Source organism: Nothobranchius furzeri, chromosome 6 (assembly GCF_043380555.1).
Source record: "Nothobranchius furzeri strain GRZ-AD chromosome 6, NfurGRZ-RIMD1, whole genome shotgun sequence".
Classification (NCBI taxonomy): domain Eukaryota; kingdom Metazoa; phylum Chordata; class Actinopteri; order Cyprinodontiformes; family Nothobranchiidae; genus Nothobranchius; species Nothobranchius furzeri.
In genome coordinates, this window is record NC_091746.1 from 58,977,008 (window position 1) to 58,997,516 (window position 20,509).

The 20,509-nt window shown below is 44.6% G+C and overlaps 1 protein-coding gene and 1 long non-coding RNA gene across 5 annotated transcripts in view; one reads left to right on the forward strand and one right to left on the reverse strand.

Moving 5' to 3' along the window:
• The window catches only part of LOC107374709 (probable E3 ubiquitin-protein ligase HERC1), a 58,009-nt gene extending 42,939 nt beyond the window's left edge, over positions 1-15,070 (reverse strand). For 3 of the 4 annotated variants that reach the window (XM_054744432.2, XM_015942908.3, XM_054744433.2), the window contains exons 1-4: positions 14,905-15,070; positions 11,056-12,058; positions 3,888-3,983; positions 3,629-3,811 (exon numbers count right to left, since the gene is read on the reverse strand). In XM_054744432.2, the coding sequence (XP_054600407.2) occupies positions 3,629-3,811; positions 3,888-3,983; positions 11,056-12,027 (1,251 nt within the window). In that variant the 5' untranslated portion in view covers positions 12,028-12,058; positions 14,905-15,070. Of the gene's footprint in view, positions 1-3,628; positions 3,812-3,887; positions 3,984-5,405; positions 5,853-11,055; positions 12,059-14,904 lie in introns of those variants that run through there. The other variant, XM_070552791.1, reaches the window with a different exon arrangement.
• Positions 275-962, forward strand: LOC129164421 (uncharacterized). The gene is made up of 2 exons (XR_008564013.2): positions 275-475; positions 833-962. It is a non-coding gene; the product is annotated as an uncharacterized lncRNA (long non-coding RNA).
• Positions 15,071-20,509: the final 5,439 nt, after the last annotated feature.

Sequence of the window (20,509 nt, forward strand, 5' to 3'; positions counted from 1 at the left end):
TTTTTTTTTTTTTTTTTTTTACAAAAATTACTAGTTTGACTTATTCATATAAAATCCAGACCATCATATTTGAAATTATTTTAATAAAAAAAGCAAATTTGATAAAAAAGAGAAAAAAGATCATTCTTACAATGAGGCGTCATCAATATTTAAAGAGCGGGTCAATTGAGCCTCGGAGTCTTACTCCACCCACGTATCAATTTTAAAAAATGCAACATTAGTAGGCGTTGCCTGGAGGACCGAGAGGGCGGAGCCGCGGCAGTGACGAAGACGACGGCTAACTAGACGATGCTAGCTCCCTTCACTCTATGCAGTTATTAGAAATGGAGGACGTTTCTCCCCCTCCTTACTCAGACACTCGAGAAGAAAGGGACCAAGTCTATTTGGAGGAGACAAGCGGACCTGAGCCTTATTGTTGTGAGCTTGTGAGTTGCCTGTAACTCCCAGAACCGACCCAACAGAACCACCTCTGAATGTAAGTAGCCATTAGCCATAGCATCAGATTAGCTGCAGGGTTTGTCTCCACAGCCCTGGAGAGCTAGTATTCAGCATGTTTTAGAGGTTTATCTGCTTCAGTACACCTGGTTTTAATCAGCAACAAATAGCTGAGCTGCTTAACAGTTAATCTAACCTGTTAAAGCAGGAAAATCCACTGAAACGTGCTGGATAGCAGCTCTCCGGTAGCCCTGGGCTCAAGTTACAGTCTGCTGCATAAAGTTATGAAAATACCCCATGAGAAAATTATTCTGTAATGTGTTCTGTAATGTGTTCAGGTCACTAAAACTGCCCTGATTTATTTATTTACTAATAACAGCTGCTCTCTTGGTTCTAGGTCCTCTGGTGTCTGCAGCTGGTCTCCTCTGCTGGTGTCGTCAGGATCAGGAGCTTCCAGAAGAATGTGCCTTTCAATGACTCTTTCCCCCTTATTTGTTATATTAATTAAATAAATCTCAATTTACATATTTCCTGTTTTTTTTCTTCATGTCCATAAATACTTAAACATGCTTGAAATTAAAACGAGCTTTTAACAGTGAGGTGCTAGTTTAATTCATCACAATAGAGCTAGTTAAACATGCAATGTGATAATTCAATTAATGTAATTTATAAATATCCATTAAAATATCAAAACTGGAATCTATATGAGATATTTGGCAGCACAAAAAAACTTGTCAAACACAATATTTATTATAATAATTGTGGGCAGACAGGAGACAGAGCTGATGGAGGTTCTCAGTCATCAAAGGATGGCTGAAGGCTTTCCAGGAACAGGAGATGTGGTGTTGTCTCTTCTCTCTCTATTCTGCCAGATGAGCTGATAGGTTACAGGTGTGTGAGGACATCCTCATGCTGTCATAACCAGATGACAGGAGTTATCAGGTGATCAGCCAGGCTAATGAGATGCAGAAAGAAAACAAATTCAGGACAGTATACAATATGTGGTGTTGCTCACCTTATGTGCTTTTATAGAATATTAACGTGTGCCTGACTCATGGTGTAGAGTATATTTTGCTGAGTGTCCTGCAATAATGCAGGTTATTAGTTAATTTACTTTTGATAGCAAAAACAAAATATTTAATGTAAAAGTTGTTTTCCAGGTGAATCAGCTCACACGTCACCACCAAGTGTCACGGGGGCAGAATCAGTAGCCTCCGTCATGATGTAATCACATACTTATTTAATTGTTAATATCTTAAAAATTCTGAAATGTTTTAATTTTTTTTACCTTGAACAGTTCACTGAGCTTGCACTGTCACTGAGGTGGAAGCTGGAATCAACAGCCGACACCTCACACCTTGGTCTTTTCAGGGGGTGCGGCCACTGCTCTGGGACCTTCTGGAAGATGAATTTTCATCATGGTCCCCGTGGGTCACCAGACACACTGCGGCTGTGAACTCCATTCTGGCTGGCTATGTAAAAACAAAGAAGCAGCACATTTATAAATGTTTAAAAGAGCATAAAATCACGTGTAACAATAATCTGTAAAACAAATTAAAACTAGAAGGTAATAATAAAATGTTTACATAGAAGATTATTAAAAATAATTCACCTTTGCTACAGGTAAGGCTTCACGTCTGCCTGGACAAGTGCATTCTTGCAGCTAAATCAGTCTGACAGCCAGTGTCTTGGGTAGATTTAGCCTGAAAAAAAAATAAGCACATTGTTGTTGGGAGTTTATAAACTCAGATAATATACAAAAGAATCTCCTATATAGGCGCTTTATAACATTCCTAGTGTGTGATCGTTGTTATAACGTAAAAGTCAGTCACACATGATGTGGAGAGCCTGAAATGTGACCTCCTGAACAGAATTCCTTACAGAACCGGGTCACGCTGTGCTGGATTTCATGCTGTAATGCTGTCTGTCAACTAGTGCTGTTAGTTAGAACCAGCTCAGTGGCCTAGTGGTAGAGTGTCCGCCTTGAGACTTTGAAAAAAAAATGGGACCCAATGCCTCCCTGCTTGACACTCAGCATTAAGGGGTTGGATTGGGGGGTTAAACCACCAAATGGTTCCCGAGCGCGGCGGTGTCTGCAGCTCACCGCTCCCCCAGGGGATGGGTCAAATGCGGAGAACAAATTTCGCACACACATCAGTGTGTGTGACAACTAATGGGACTTTAACTGTTGCAGAATTGCCGACTGACTAGCTAAAGGAAGTGAACCACATCTCTCAGACTTTGCATTTAGGTAGGGAATTGTCTTTAGAAGATGTTAAAACGTTTATTTAGCTTACTCACCTCAGACTGGAGCCCGCCGTGGTGGGGGAGCAGAGTCGGTGGGCTGCATCTAAATCGCGGAAGAGCCACGGTGGGCAGCCTCCCTCTTCAAATGGAGACGTGCAGAATCGCGGGTAAAATGCCCACAGAGTCACCGCAACCATACTACACTACACCTACTCACCAATACTAACACGATATGGAGCACTAAACCCGAACTACTTTCCCAATTACACTAACAGCCAAACACTAACTAAACTACAATATCCAACAGCCAAATCTAACACTAAATAAGTATTTATAACACTAAAAGATATGCTAAAGACTAGGATATGCTAATGCTATACGCTAATGCTGAACTACCGCTGACCTCCTACGCTCGCTTGCAAATCCAACTCCCACTCGCCACAGGGCGTGGCCGAGACGCTCGTTGCTTTTATAACTTTGGCACGGAGCTGCTACGTAGTACTCTACTGGTTTACGTAGTACTTTACTCTTTAGCCATTGGCTAAAATTTATTCAAAATGACTCAAATTCTATGTTTTCAGCTGAAGGTGGCGCATTACTGTGGTTTTTAGACAGAATTTTTAATTTTTAAAGAAAATGCACCAAAATGCTAAAATAAAGAATGCACACATTTAAAACACTATTAGACACTCATGTATGCAGTTCATCAGCAAAAAAAAGTTAATTTAGACGTTACTTGCTCTTTAACAAATGAGTTAGGTAATGCACATATGCACAGCTCCCGGTCATCCAAGATTTGGTAATCTTATCAAGTAGAATCAAAAACAGGATTTCTTATTAGATTCCCAACAAGGTTTTGCTCATGATTAAATATTATGCTTTACTCATGTTAGCATATTAAACCACTGAAATAAGGAGTGATTCCTATCGTTTAGGTCAAACTTACCATCTGAGCATCGCTGAAGCCCTGTGTCAGTTTTGGCAGCAGGATTTTCTCCAGAGTTCCTTCTGCCAGCTGATGGCTGCTGTTGCTGCCCCAAACATACACCATCACAGCATCACTTTCAGTACAGGGAGAAACTGCATCTGTGCTGCAGGAGCACAGGCAGTTGGATGCCAAGTTACAGATCTGTTAAAGCAGAAGGGAGGGAAGCTGTTTAAAATCAGTGAATGCAAAAACGATTGTTTTCTGAGTCGTATTTTACCTCTTCAAACAAGCAGAGAGCTGCCTGAGAAAGTCTGCAAAGTCCATCTGCATCCCTTGTAAGCACATGAGTGTTGACGGCATCACCACGGAAACCCTAGGGAGACAAACTGATGTATGTAAACCCTGTGCCATTGGTAAAAGCAAAGAGTTTAGCAGTGTGACTAATGTCTGGATTTAAAATAAAGTCACCTAAACATGCAGATTTTATTCTTTTAGGTACTCTGTACTTTAATTCCAAAGGTATAATAAAGTTTATCTGTTCAGAAACATCTATGTTTATGTATAACATCTACATGGCACTGCAAAATCAAGAGGGAAATTATGTCAAGGACAGGAGGCAACGTGGTTGCTTGTGAAACCGAAACTTGTGATCCACTTTTTTCTTTCATATAAATCAAATCTGTGTTGTGTTTTAAAGATGCACCAATACAGATTTGTTTTTATACGCTATTGAAATGAATATGCAATAACAAAAGTATCAAGCTGTGACACTTTTGCATAAAATGTTGCATCTAACACATACACTATATTAGCATCAGAACTTGGTCTAGGGTGCTCAGACATCCCGCTTTGTGGGGGACAGTCCTGCATTTTCATTGCTTTTTACACGTCTCGTAAATTAAGACTCTTGTCCCGCATCACTGACAGTCTCCTGATTGGAGTTTCAATCTTGCATAAACTGTGCGGAGAAAGCTGCCAGTTGCTGTCAAACTAGGAGGTGGGACTTTAACACAGGTCCGGAGCGTGTGGAGCGCGCACCCAAAACAGAAGTATCCATGAGCACGGCACATACATGAGCGCTGGGGAGAAAATGCTGTCAAAATAAAGACAGATAGATTCTCTGTGATGTTTCTCAGGGTATTTTTTCATGTCACGGTGTGAAGATCCCACATTCGGCGAGTTGGGATCTGGCCACCCTAACTGGATCACCCCACCAAACCAGTGCAATTGAGAGATCTTATGAAAACGTATGGCTGAGTCTGGTAAGGAGGAGCTTGACAAGCTTATATAATAGTCCTGATCTCAACACTTTGATAATGAATCAGAACAGATTGTGAGCCAAGTCTTCTCGTCTGGCCTCACAAAAGAACTTCTGCAAAAAGTGTCAACAATTCTAATAAAGTAAAGAGTGAAACCACACTGCTTTACACTACAGTGTATAATTTCATATCATGGCTTGCATAGCTTTTGGCTCTCCAGGTCACAACTTTCGCAGCATTGCATAAAGATAAACTAAATTACTGTTCTCTTTCTTAACATTCGTTTCGATGTCTCATTATGGGATACGCCCCTCCGCGGATTCCTCAGAAGCACTTATCTCAATACGCCAATCCTGATTGGCCAGTGACCGTGACGTACGCGTCCCCATGCTACTATAAGTAACAAGCGTCCCAACGCACGCACTATTCAATCACCTCTTCTCGCTTCGGTGGTCGCTTATCTCTGAGGTAAGTTAGCTCAACTGTTCACAGACGGAGCCTTCTAATATTCTCTCCGTCGCCGAACGTTAACTTACCGTCCTTCTGTCCTGACCTTCACCATAGGTTCGGGGCATAACGAGCAGCTTCACACTCCAGTGCACCTGTTCGCTCTCTGCTAACACACCAGTTAGCCAACATGGAAGCCGCTCCTCCCACCAGAGGAGTCGATGGCTCAGGAGCTCGCCTCTGTACCTGTGGGAACAAAATCTCAAGCAAAGACCCGCACAAGGTCTGCTCGAGCTGCCTCGGGCTGGAACACGCCCAGCTGGCATTGGAAGTCCCCGGGTCATGTGAGAACTGTGCCTGCTTCACCCTGAAGAGCCTTCGCCGGCGGCTAGCGCGCCAAGCTAGCCTGTCGGGGAAGGACCCTTGCCTGCCGGCCCCTGGGCCACCGCCTGGGGACGCCAGCGAACATGCCCTCCCGGAGCCGGAACCGTGTGCCGAACTCAGCTGGGGCTCACAGCTCGAACTGGCCGGTCCGAGCCACCCCGTCGAGGACGTGTTGGAGTTGGACTACGGAGACGACGAGGACACCTCGGAACTCCTCATTTCAGAGGAGGACGAGGATGACGACGTCTTTCTCCCCGTCGCTCAGGCCTCCATGCCTAGCTTTCCGTCCTCTCCCAGGGATGGAGCGGCTTCTCCGGCCGCCCACCTGGACATGCAGTCAGTCTGCCGACGCGCTGCGACCAGGCTCAACATCCCTTGGCCCACCGTGGTCACTGAGGCTGTCAGGTCCCGCTACGAGGGTAAGAAGCTGCCTCAGGCCACAAGGGCGGCAAAGCCCCTCCTTCCCGCCTTCCCGGAGCTTCTCCAAGAAGTGAGGTCCTCCTGGGACAAACACCCTTTCAGCTCAAGGTCTCCGGTCCAAGGAGCCTCCTCGCTGGACTTCGAGGGGATGGAGAGGGCTGGCATGCTTCGCATGCCGCCGATGGAACCGCTGGTTGCAGCCCACCTGCACCCACGACTCTCGGCAACTTCCTCCAGGCCTCCCGCTCTCCCTGCAAAGGCGGACCGCTTCCAGTCGGCGCTGAACGAGAGGGCGTACAAGGCTGCCGCCATCTCGGTCCGAGCTTTGAATGTCTCCTCCATGCTCTCAGCGTACCAAGCCAAGCTCTGTGAGGACATGAATACGAAGCCGGACCCGGAGGTGTGGGAGGAAATCACCGTACTGACCGACATCTGCCTGCGGGTGCAGCGCTGCGCGGTCCAGGCTACGGCGAAAGCTATGGGCATGATGGTGCTTCAGGAACGTGCACGTTGGCTGAACCTCACCAACCTCTCTGATAGAGAGAAGGAGGACATTTTGGACATGCCAATCGTGCCTGAAGGCATTTTTGGCTCTGCCCTGGCATCGATGCAGCAACGGTGTGAGGCCAAAAAGAAGGAGGATGAAGCCCTTAATCTCTGCCTTCCCCGTAAGCCTTCACCGGCACTGCCGGCTCGGCCGAACCTTCCTCAGGCAATACCCCGAGCCCAGCCTCAGTTCCGGATCCCAAAGCGCCCGAAGCCTCAAGCCGTCCAACCAGCTCCCTCGGGCTCAGCGCCTCGACCAGTGTGGCCTCAGCGATCCGGCAACCAAGCTGCTCCGCCGCCGGGACAATCCACCCGACCCGGCGGTCAGCAGGTGAGGAAGAAGAAGAGGGCAGCCTGACGGAGTTCTTTCCCTCCCGACGCTGCAGCTGGCAGTTCCCCGTTCGCCAGCCCCTCCTGTTCAACGTTGCCATGGTGCTTTCTCCCCCCCTCACGGAACCCCTCCGGCAGAGTCCCCGAGCGGTCCAGGGTGGGGCCAGGACGTGCAGCCGGCTGTGCCGGCTCAGAAAACACGTCACAAGCACTCACATTGTTGTTTTTCACAAACATGTCACGCTCAAGGAGCATTAAAACGTTCGCTGCCGCATCCAGACAAAATGTCAAGGGCGCAGCAAAAATCAATAAAAATGTTACCCATGAGCGGTCCCAGGCGGGGTCGGCCCCTGGCGGACTTTCTAGCCAGCCACGGGTCGTCCCCGTACACCTGGGCCGTCAAAGCACAAAGCCCCCGCGCATGCGCAGTGGTTGCCACGAGCACTGCTGCCCCACAACCTCTGGGGGGAGCTGGTGCTCCGTGTGTCACGGCTGTGTCACCGCTCTCAACTCACATGGAGGAATGGACAGCGGTTTCTGCTTCACATTGGGTGATAAGAACAATTTCGAGGGGTTACAGGCTCCAATTCGCCTCAGTTCCTCCTCGATTCTCCGGCGTAGTGTTCTCCCACGCCCAGGGGTCGTCAGCTCACATCCTTCAGGGAGAAATCTCCTCCCTGCTGGAGAAGGGAGCGATATGCATTGTGCCTCCCGATCGGTCTCAGAGCGGTTTCTACTCCAGGTACTTCCTGGTCCCGAAACGGGGAGGGACCGGGATTCGCCCGATCCTGGATCTGAGGGCCCTGAACCGATGCCTCAGAAAGTACAGATTCAAAATGCTCACGCTCTCATCCCTTTTGCGTCTGATTCACCAGAACGACTGGTTCACCTCAATCGACCTGAGGGACGCATACTTTCATATTCCCGTGTACCCTCCACACAGGAAATTTCTGAGGTTTGCCTTTCAGGGAGTGTGTTACGAGTACACCGTGCTCCCATTCGGCCTCTCGCTGAGCCCGAGGGTGTTTGTCAGGTGTACGGAGGCGGCGATCGCCCCTCTGAGAGGGAGGGGCATTCGACTGGCCACATATTTAGACGACTGGCTCCTGCTGGCACGGTCCAGAGAGGAGGCAGCGTCAAACACGCTGGTTGTGATCCGTCACTTGTGTGGTCTGGGTTTCAGAATAAACTGGCAGAAAAGCGCTTTACTCCCCTCCCAGAAAATAACCTTTCTAGGTCTGAATCTGGACTCAGGGGCGTTCACGGCCCGTCTCTCGACACCGCGCGTGGACGCGCTCTCGCTCTGCCTGGCGCGCTTCCGCCTACACAGTTCGGTGCGGTTTGCGTTATGCCTCAGGCTGTTGGGTCTCATGGCGTCGGCTATTTCAGTGGTACCACTCGGCCGTCTACACATGAGAGATTTTCAACGCTGGGTGGCTTCTCTGGGTCTCTCTCCAGTGCGCCACAGAGCGCGCAGGGTGACGGTCTCTGCAGCGTGCGTCGCGGCGCTCCGCTGTTGGCGTCACCCCTCCCTCTTGGCACAAGGGGTGCCTTTGGGGTTGGTTCTCGTGAGGAAAGTGGTCACGACAGATGCGAGCCTGTCAGGTTGGGGGGGGCTCCTGGAGGGTCGCTCTGTCAGGGGTGTGTGGAGCAGAGAGCTCTGGGGGACACACATAAATTATCTGGAACTCCTCGCGGTCTTTCTGGCCCTGAGGCGCTTCCTGCCCTTTCTGTCCGGCCATCATGTCCTAGTGAGAACAGACAACACCACGACTGTGGCATATATAAACCGCCAGGGGGGGCTGCGCTCCATGCGGTTACACACACTGGCACGCAGACTGATCCTATGGTGCAGCAGGCATCTCCTCTCAATCAGAGCCACCCACGTCCCGGGTGTTCTGAATCGGGGGGCGGATCTGTTGTCCAGAGGGACACCCCTGTACGGGGATTGGAGCCTGCATCCAGCAGTGGTGGAACAGATTTGGATCCGGTTCGGCACAGCCATAGTGGATCTTTTTGCCTCCAAGGAGAATGCTCAGTGTCCTCTGTTCTTCTCCCTGCGCGACCGAGACGCTCCACTCGGCGTGGACGCGCTGGCGCACGACTGGCCACGGGGTCTGCTTTACGCTTTTCCCCCAGTGGCCCTGATACCATCCACCTTGCTGAGGGTACGAACCCAGCGCCACACTCTCATTCTGGTGGCCCCATTCTGGCCAGCCATGCATTGGGTGGCGGACATTTTCCAGCTCCTGGAGGGCCAACCTTGGAAACTGCCGCTTCGCAGGGACCTGGTGTCCCAAGCGGGAGGCTCGATCTTCCACCCTCATCCAGAACGGCTGGCCCTGTGGGCCTGGCCCCTGAGGGGTGCGGACTAGTGTCAGCAGAGCTGCCCCAGGCAGTCATTCGAACCATTCAGAATGCTAGGGCCCCCTCCACTAGGTCCCTATATGACTGTAAATGGAGGGTGTTTGAAGCCTGGTGTCAGGGCAGGGAGGTCTCACCCTTCCAATGCCCGGTGAATGTTATTCTGTCTTTCCTGCAAGACTTGTTGGATGGGAAGAAGGCTTTCTCCACCATTAAAGTGTACCTAGCAGCCATTTCCGCCCGACACTTGGGTTTTGGGGAGAAACTGGCAGGTCAACACCCCCTGGTGTGTAGCTTCATGAAGGGCGCGCGCAGGCTTCTCCCTGTGTCTCGACCCCTGGTGCCCTCATGGGATCTGTCCTTGGTGCTGTCGGCCCTCTCCGGGCCTCCATTTGAGCCTATGGACGGCCTGGACCTTAAGATCCTGTCTCTTAAGGTGGTGCTACTCCTGGCTTTGGTATCTGCAAAGCGAGTTAGTGACTTACAGGCTCTCTCTGTGCACCCATCCTGCACCCAGTTTGCACCAGGTGACATGAAGGTGTCCTTGAAGCCCAACCCTGCCTTTGTGCCTAAGGTGGTGGGCTCCTTTTCTCCTATTATCCTCACAGCTTTCTACCCACCGCCCTTCTCCTCTCCTGAGGAGGAGCGGTGGCACAAGCTGTGTCCGATTCGCGCGCTCAAGGAGTATGTGAATCGGACAAAGAACCTTCGCAGGGGGGACCAGCTTTTTGTGTCATGGGGTGGGCCTCGTAAGGGGAAACCCGTCACAAAGCAGAGGCTTTCCCACTGGATTGTGGAGGCTATTTCTATGGCTTACTCCTGTCAGGGCATTCAGGCACCTGTTGGGCTCAGGGCCCATTCTACTAGGGGCCTGTCTGCTTCTTGGGCCCTTTTTCGGGGGCTGTCAATCCAGGAGATTTGTGCTGCAGCAAGTTGGGCTTCTCCACTTGCATTTGCACGCTTCTATAAGCTTGATGTTTCGGTCCCTGCAATGACTCACACGATTCTGAGTGTGGGGTCTTTGGCGGGCCAAGACGTATCCCTGTAGGTTGGTGATCGCTGGATAAGCTGTCTGGCAATACGGGAGTCTCCATATCCCATAGTGAGACATCGAAACGAATGTTAAGAAAGAGAACTTTAGGTTACTGTCGTAACCCCGGTTCTCTGAGTAACATGAGTGAGATGTCTCACCAGACAACCCTTCTTGCTGGGCGAAGCGAGAAGAGGTGTTTATCTTGAATAGTGCGTGCGTTGGGACGCTTGCTACTTATAGTAGCATGGGGACGCGTACGTCACGGTCACTGGCCAATCAGGATTGGCGTATTGAGATAAGTGCTTCTGAGGAATCCGCGGAGGGGCGTATCCCATAGTGAGACATCTCACTCATGTTACTCAGAGAACCGGGGTTACGACAGTAACCTAAAGATTTAAAGATAAAATATTGTACTATGATTAGATGCAGGATTGCTGTATGGTTCTGTTTTAATTTAGAGGTCATCATCATGTGCACTGAAAACTTTAGAAGTATTACTATGTAAAATTTGACCTTCAGTCCAACTTTCACTAAAAATATATTCTGGTTAGAAAAAAAGAATTGAAAGCCAATCGTGCAGATAAATGTTCCCAAAGTGTGCGTTTTAGAAAACGGTGGTAAAAATGTTTTGAAATTTAAAACGTAAAAATAAGGATACAAACCGAAAATTGCTTCATTTGGAGAAGCGTTTGTTGAATGACATCAAAGCCTACACCAACCGACTGCTGAAAGCCCCTTGAGGAGGAGGAAAATGGAACAGAGGTGGAGGAGGACATCGACGCAGCCAGGGCTACCTCCACCCACTCCAACAGAAACTTCAGAGAGCCTCTTTGCATGGCCAGGCCTAGCAACAGCTCCACTGCTAGCCTCCGACCAGTCGGGTCTGCCCCGCCACTCCCGCTGCTCACTGACGTCTTCTTCAAGAAGTCAGCCACCTGTGCCAGGCAGTCCAAACCCACCGATGGGATCTTGTTCTCATTAGCCAGAGAAAGTGGTGGAAGTGAAGCCAGGACAGAGGAAGCTGTGGCCAGCACATCATTACAAAGCACAGACTCTGGATGCACAGAGGCGGCATACCTCCAGTTCTGCTGAAGTAATGAGAAAAGGAGACTCAAACCCGTCCTTACACCCATTTCTATCAGAACATCTGTGCCCGACTTGATTTTGGCCACACCCCCAGGCAGAGAAAGTTCCGAAGCCGGGTCAGTTTGGCCACTTTCAGCCCCGCTATCTGTAGACTGAGAGGGAAGCTGCACACGAAACTTGTCATGATATTTGCTGTGAAGTGCATAGTAGATCCTCTGCAGAACTACCAGCCTCTGGTGGAGGCCCAGGGTGTAGGAGGTTTGAGTCAACATGCGGTGAGCCAGCCATCGCTGACTGTGAAGTAGGGACGACAGGTACTCCTCCTTCTCAGCTGATGTGCTGCATTCACAGTCGAAGTCTGGGAGCCGTGGGCCGACGAGTTCTTGCACGGGTTGGGCTAGAGTCACCACTTCCTTATTGTAAAGGAGCTTATTGTAAAGAACAGCAGCATTGTGTCTCCTTGCTGTCTGAACGCTGTCTTCCGCAGCCCAGGAACTGTTGAAATGCTCCTGCCACTTCAGCAACACATTGGTTTGACAAGGCACCATGTTTGTGCATCCTCTAAACTCCAATGCACACCTGAAAAACGCAAGATTAGGAAAACCATGAGCCAGTTTGTATCGGCAGAGTTATAAAAATGTTACTTATCATTCATTCACACCTTAAATCATTTGTTTGCAGTGAATGTTTGCTGTTAAGAAGACCACGTTATGAAATGCTTTCCTGCCAAATAGAATCAGTGTGAAGGTGTAATGTTGCTCCTTGGTTTTGGCAGCTTTCCAAATAGCCGGTTTCATCCAAACTAATGCAACAGGCCCAGTGGGTCTTACTGAATTAGATGGACACACTCACACTAATGAGAAAACATTGTTCCAAAGAACATAAAGAAATGTTTGAATATCTATGTCAGACGTACTGGAACATTCATTCATTTATGAAGGTTTTAGCTCCCAGACTAAATGCATCTAAAAAAACAGGGACTAAACTAGTTTTTAAAACTTTAAGCTATTGCCTTCAAACTGGTTTAAGTGATCATTTAGCCATGAACTTGAGCAACTTCGCACTGGACACCACTCTGTAGCCCTCTGCTCACTAGAGACTGGTCTTAACAGTTTTGTTGTTCTGGTATGAACACTAGTGGGAGGCCGCTACCTGATTTACGAAAATAGCTGTTTACTGTGCCACTAGCTAATATAAGCTAGCAGTTAGCTTTTCAGTTTGCTGACCATCAATAAAAAGCTAGAAGCTTTATTTGGGGGGAGAGGCAAGTCATGGTGGAAACTCTAAGCAAAAATAAGAAAGTAATGTCTTTGGAAGTGAAACAAAGAGCTAAAACCAGAGTAAACATTGACTACACTAGTTTGACGGGGCTGAAGGAAGCCACAAAATCACGGACTTATCGTGACTTAGTTTTGTTGGACTTGTAAGTAATAATTTTTTTTTATCCAACAGTGTGGATCTTTTCATTACGTGGCTTTTTTTAGTATCAGTTGTGTTAGCATTAGCCCATTGTTAATAATTGTTAATGCAAGCTGTGGCATGGTTGTTTACAACAGTTTTAATACCACTTTCAGCCAGTGGGAGGGAGAAGCAGGAAGCTTATTTATTTTGCATACATACTTTCCTGACTGAATTTATACCACGACAAATAAAGTAAATAGTTAACATTGCCTAGTTTTCCAGTGTTTCTGGAATTAAATATCACACAATTATTAGAACCCAGAAACTGCCTACAAATAAAGGAGAGTTGCTTTTTAACACTGTGTTCAAAGTTAAGGCCACAGTCACTGAAAGCCATTTCTGTTTTCAAAATATGAAACAGAATTATTATTTCCTCATTTAGCACATTTTATAACTAAGAGCAACTAAATGAAAGTGTACTTTATACTTCCCATGATAACCATTCATCACAGAAGGACCAGTTTTACCCTAAACCATTTTTTGGTTAAAATACAAAAAAAAAAAAAAACTATAATATAAAAGAGCAGATGTTATGCTCAGTAATACTAGAAACGTGATTACTTGTTAATGTCAATATGAAACGGTTAGAAATGCACCTCTAATGTTGCTTGTGTAACCATTAAAATAAGACTTAAGTTATAAGTTGTCCCCAATTTATTTAACCCATGCCATGAATCATCAGAGTCCAGGAAAACAACAACAAAAAAGCTTTAAAAGTTAAGGGCTGGTCCATTTAAACATTTTAAACTTGTAACAAAACACAAGTAAATGAACGATGATTGCATATTGCTAAACTTGTGCGCACACTGCTTTGATCCCAGATGCTCATCCCTCTTGCCGTGCTGAAGGAGGCATATGGTTTCCACTTGGGCCAAAAATAACACCAAGCAATGATATAGCAGTGGGCTCAACAGTCAGAGAACCACAAGATAGAAAGATCCAGAAATACTTTTTTATACGTAGAATATTGACTTTATGTAGAAAATGTCAGCACATCCTGTGTATTTAGATTTCAGACACAAAAGTCAAACTGAAGCAAGGAGAGAAATAAAATAATGATTTAGTCAGTACAAATTAACACATTTGTGGTGTTAAAAAAGAATCAGTGATGAAATAAAATAGCCAAAAAAGAACAAGTAAATGTGAGACGTGACGTTTTAAAACAGAAATAACAAAAAAAAAATTCTCTATCAAAGAATCCTATAACTGTTTTCATAAAATAATGAAAAATACACATTTCTTATGCTCCAAATGGTTGGTTTTGTTCATAAAATATTGTTTAAAAAGGCTTAAGGGATAAAGCATCGTGTTTCACTTCCATTTCTACTTTTTAGATCCATCCAGAGTCCTTAATAAGGGGGAAAGGGCTGTAACGTACCGGAAGATGAGCTGCAGGACTGATTAGAGGACGTTTGGGCTGCTGTTGCCAGGACAACCATCTCTACAGCACTTACAGCATGAGTGTGTGGATGGGTGTCAGTGAAAAACCCAGCGATTAGTATCAAATTGCATTTGTTTCAAGTAATAGGGAGGGTCTAGTCAAAACGGATCGTCTTTGGGTCAAACAAAAGGCTCCGAGAAGCAAATATTCATCCACAGATGTCTGAAGATAGACTTTAGAGAACAAACAGTAGTGAGTCCTATAGATGCGTTAATCTGCATTTAACGACATTTAGTCCAGCCATCATCTTCAGCTTCTTTCGTGTTTGTCTAAAGATAATTTAAGGCTGACATATTCTCCTTGCTTCATTAAGGGTTACACAAACATAAGAGATGCGAATGTAAAAGGCGGACACCGGTGTCATTCACACCCACCGGTAACATTATTCTGCATCGCGGTGACAGCTGAGCTAACACTGGCTGCAGTGCAGTTGCTTCATGTCAAACCGAGCGAGCGCCAGCCCTTGTACTTGTTTTCTGATAGCTAAATTAGCCAAAACACTCACGGCGGACAGTCAACCTACCTGACTGTAACGGGGGTGAAAACAGGCCGCAGGTATGTGGAGTTACCGTGACAGAAACCCGCCGGGGACAAAAGGTTTGCGGTACCCGTCCCGTCCCAGTGAGGTCTCCCTTGGACGTAAATATCATGTCAGCCTTCTCCTCGTCTCCCCGCTTCTTCTTCGGTGGTCTTTAAAGGGCTGACGCAGAAAGCGTTGAATTTCTACATCAGCGCCACCGCGTGTCTCGGAATGGTTCCGCGTGGTTCCGTCAGCCAACTTTTTAATAAATAAACACACATTTATGAAAAATAAAGTGTTAGTTTATATCAAAGCCAAAAAAAGCAACAAACAATCAAATAAAATAGATTTGTCAGGCTAGCCCAGCCGCTCTCACCCCCTGCATGACACCTAGGCAGCTTCTTAGATGCAGCAGCTGTATTCCACCGTGGAGAGCATTTCAAGTTTTCAACCAGCAGAACCATTATCGCGCCTTACTTAAATAAACTTACAATGATTGTTAATTAATAAAAGAAATGTTTTTTTTTATTTTTAGTTATTGTTCGTCTTGTTTATTTAGGGCTTCAATTTTATGTTGCTGCTTTATCATGTGAGATCAGACAGGAAAAAATCTAACTGAAAAACAGAAATCTTTGCTTTGTTTGATTATGTTAGTCTGAACAAACTAATTTAACAAACTGTCATTTAAAAATAAATTATTAAAACTACAATAATTTTACTGAGTCTAGACTAGGCTATCTGCATCAGATTTTTTCACAATTATCAGTTTGACTCTTGACCTGAAAATACCATTAACAGAATTAACAATGTTTTATCACTCACACTATGTGGTTGGTTTTAAGCAAAAATTATAAACGTGTCCTGCTGTTTTTAAGCTCACTTTTCTTGTGATGTGGCTTTTCTTTGACCCCAAACAAAAAATATTTAGTAGATTGACTACTGCAGTTTGAAACTTTTGAGACCCACAAATTAGCAATTGTCAAGACATGCAACCCCAGATAAAGAATTCATAAATCCTGGCATAAAGAAAACTGCTTCAGCTCATGTTCACTTGCATTTATGGCATATTTCATTCGTTTATTTTTTTAACAATTGTGCTAGAAACATAGCTTCAGCAATTGTTTAAACATTTTATTTTGATTTCTGGAAATAATCTCAAGACCCCCTGTGTAGTTCTTGGTGATCAACAGCGGGACCCCAACACCTAATTTAGGAACCACTGTAAATATGCATCACTGATGTGATACACATAGTCAAACAACTTTACTTTAAATACACCACCATGAACGTCTGGAAAATACCAAGATCTACATGGGGATTTAACTACAGGAGAGACTTACCAGCCCCGAGGGAGACAGATGTTTACACTGCATCTCTTTTTTATACTTTGTGGCACATATTTATTATTTAATAATAATTGTTATTCTTTTAATTAAAAAAGCAAAATGAGAAATTATTACCTCCACAAAATATTCAAATGCAGCTACTCAATAACTACAGTGAGCTTCATATTTAGATGATCTAATTATTTTTAATTCATCTTGCCCATTCATTAAGCTTTTTAGCCTATTTAATTCTTGTGAAAACTTTATAGTATGTTTTTATTATGGTTTTATTTATTTATGTATGTATGTATGTATTTATTTATTTATTTGTTTGTTTGTTTGTTTGTTTATAAAAAGCTGTTCCCTGATTTTCAAATTCATCAATTTTTTTATGTGACAACTATTCAAGAAAACATACTTCACTTTCAACCTCGTCGACCTCTAATCAGCCTTTTATTCTAACTGGATATTGCCATCCTACCTGCCATGCCTTCCCCATTCCCACTGCTTCACATCAGATATGCCATGCTTTTCTGTCAAACTGACTAGATGCAAAACTAGGTAGCTGAAGGTGTTAAAATATATTCAGAAGCAAAGCAAACAGTGATTTACAAAGTGATGAATGTTGTATCTCTGTGATTATTGATTTAGATATGGTTGTGTAAACTCTTGCTCACCTCTTGTCATACAGGTGCGCTACCGCAGGGATCACCCAGCAGGTCGCACTCTGCAGCATTTCCCCCTTTTGGAAGACCTGCTGAAGGATGTGTGTGATGGTGCAGCTTTGCTCGCTCTGATCCACTTTTACTGCCCGGACCTCATTAGACTAGAAGGTCAGTTTTCTAAATGCAGATATCTCCTATTTAAGTGACCGTTAAACTATTCAGACGTAATCTGATCATATTGAATGTTGTTGCTCTGATCTGTGCAGATATTTGCCTGAAGGAGGTCCTCTCTATAGCAGAAAGCATTTACAACATCCAACTGCTGATGGAGTTTTCTAATGAATATCTAAACAGGTGTTTCCATCTGAAGCCTGAAGACTTGCTGTACTCTCCACCTGTCCTGAAGGTGCTTCATGTCATAGTCACAATGTGTCAAATTACTAACCCTAACCCTAAAACGTAGACAAGTGTCTAAAATGGCAATATTCTGTTTGCTTTAGCTTAAAGTCAACTCAGTCTTTATTTACAGAGCACCTTAAACGTGAATCATGTCACCAAAGTACAAGAATTGAATTAAAACTGACAAAATGCAAAAGTGCAATGTAAAAAAAATGCATAAACAATGTAAGTGAATGGTAACAGCTAGCATTTTGTGTGGAATAATTCATGCACTAGCAACATTTGACTTCAGCATGCAACAGCAAAATAATCGCTTCAAAAAGGTCTCCTTCTTTGACTCCCTGAGTACTTTGCTGGAACTGGCTTCCCAGACCATTCTTGGAGCAAATGCTTTGCGTTCATGAGGATCTGGAGCCCTGCTGGTGCAGGGTTCTGGATCAAGCATGCTGATAGACTCCAAGGAAGAACTGCTGAATCTGCTGGAGTCCACGCTGATGAAGGGATGGGTGAGGATCTCGCTCGGAGTGATCCTCTTATTTGCATCCCAGGTCAGCATCGCCTTCAGTAACGCAATGCATTCCTTCCTCTCGCTCGCCTTTGGGTATTCAATCTCTTGTTCAATCTGATTATTAAACAACACATTAAAATCAATCAAAATAATTGATTTGATTGTAAAATTATTCATTTCAGTTATTGGTGCATGAGTGAGAGTGAGATACTTACTACTTTTTCATTATCTAGAGTGCGAAATTTGCAGCTCTCCTTGATTTCAGAGTATTTCTGAGGATCCTGTTAAAAGCAATAAAATTTGTATTTTATAAGTTTAATAGGATACCATAAATACCCTTTTTAGGTTACCAAACAATTAAGTGGAATATGTTACCATTGCTAATTTAAGGTAATTGAAATGAAATAATAAAGAATGTTTATATTATTGTTAAACTACTGCAGATCTTTTGAAATGAAATTCTGTGGAAAATAAAAAATCCTACTTGTAGTAGGTAACACTTTGAACAGCCTCTCTTTGGAGAAACTGAGACTAAAGAGTTGACATTCCCGGTAGCCAAACAGATTACTGACCAGAGATTTTAAATGGCATTTAAAATCTCTGATCTCAGAGATTTTAGAGTGAATATTTCTGCCAAAATGTGTCGTATACAATTCTTTGTAAATCTATTCACAGCAGAAAATTTGAGGAAAACCTCTGATCAGACTTTAAAATTTATAAAAATGTCTAAATAGTTGTGGATTGTGAAACAAAGTTTTAAATTGGAGTAAAATTCCTTCCGTTTTGAAATTTTGAATGGTTTTAAGTTGTCAGAAATCCACTTTGAAACTGGCCTAAAGCTGTAGTTAACGGTTAGCTTTAGCTTTACCTGAGAAGAAATAATCTGTTTCCCAACTGAAATATCTTAAATAGTTATTTACAACAAGTAAGACACGAAGTGTTGTTAAAGGTCAACTTTACTCATATTTTTCACACATTTGCAGTGGTCTCTAATAGGAATGAATGCATTATGAGTGATTCTGAGGGACAATAAAGCTCAGGTGCGCCTAGTTGAGGATGTGAAAGTCAGTCTGAGGAGAAAGTTAGACAACAGGTTTTGGAGTCTTATTTTCTGATATTTGGACATCTCGCCTCGGATCTGAGAACAGCAACGAGACTACCACTGACTTAAAACATTGATGTTTTATCTCCACAAATAACTCAAGCCTGAAGGAGTTCTGCTGTGTGATGGAATTGCTAATGTTAACGGTTAGCTTCTACTAGCCGAGACCTTCTCTGCTGGTTCCTGGATGCTAAACTAACAACAGAGTCGATGGGTGAGTCCATGAATGTTGTGACGGATCTGTCAGGCTTTTCTAATTGTAGATTTTCACTGTCAGAAGCTAATGCAGGAGATAGGTGTAGGAGAGTATTTTCATGTTCAGCCTGCACGAAAAACTCAGAGTAACCAATTATAATAAAAAATAATCATTAAAACTGTACTTTTTTCAGAAACTCTCTTTAAAAGATATACATGACAACTTGATGTGTTTTAAGTGAAATAAACAAAACATTTTTTTTACTTGTTTTCTTGTGTTTATGACATGTTCCTTGAAATGTGTTTTCAAACCCAGAAAATAAGTAAAGTAGCATTTTGGGATTATAAAGATGCCCCCGATCAAGCTTACTGTACCTTTGGAAGCCATTGATTGTTAGTCTTGTAAAATAAATTTTCCGTGTTATAGCCTGTCCTAAGAAGGTCATCTGGTGGAGATCCAAGATGGCTCATCATATAGTAGAGCTGAAAAAAAGAAACACAAAACAGGCTTACATCAGGACCGGTCACTTTCGGGTGACTAAAAGTGAGAGTTTTTTTCTAAATTATGTTAGTGACAAAGAGTTATGTAGAAAAAGACACAGAAGTCAAATTAAATAGCACAAATGGCTGCAACCACAGTACAAAAACATGCGACAGGCGTTTTCATTTCTACTTATACTGAATTACTAACAACTTCCTCTTCATCTGCCCCTGGGAAGAGTTTGAACTTGAACACCATCTCTGACATCACACAGCCTAGAGACCAGATGTCCAAGGCCTCAGAAAAAGGGAGTCCGATTAAGAGTTCAGGGGCCCTGAAAAAACAAAAGAGGGCATCACAGATTTAAAAGTACAACATTTATTCCTAAATGAATTACATCCATAGACTGTACATACTGGACAAACGGATTCCATTGGCTTCAATAACACGTTTGTTGTCTATAATGGGAGGTGGCCACCACCGCCATTTTGACCGTGTCACAGGTTCCGTCCAGCCCAGACAATTCCATAAAAGGGAAGAGAGGAGGCGCTGAGGGTGTGGCTGTAAGGCTGGGCTCGAGTGACGACACCCAAGCGAACTAGCTACGAGCTAACCTGAAGCTAACCCTGGCTAACCCAAAGCTAAAGCGGAGGTGGGAGCCGAGCTAACGGATGTAGCCACCTAGCTTCAACCCAACCGGAGCTAACTGGAACACCCATCGACCTGAACCTCACACGGAGTTTAGGTGGAGGTTTTCTGCGCCTGTTCGTGAGAAGTACCTGTATTAAAAAAGTTTTAAATCGGTAAGTTTATAATTTATTTCCGTAATGAATACATTTTGCTTTGAGCAAGTTTTCAGTACAGTTTTTTTCGGCGCTATCACTCCTGAGTCGCACCCATAGACTGTACATACATTACATTACTGAGTTGAAC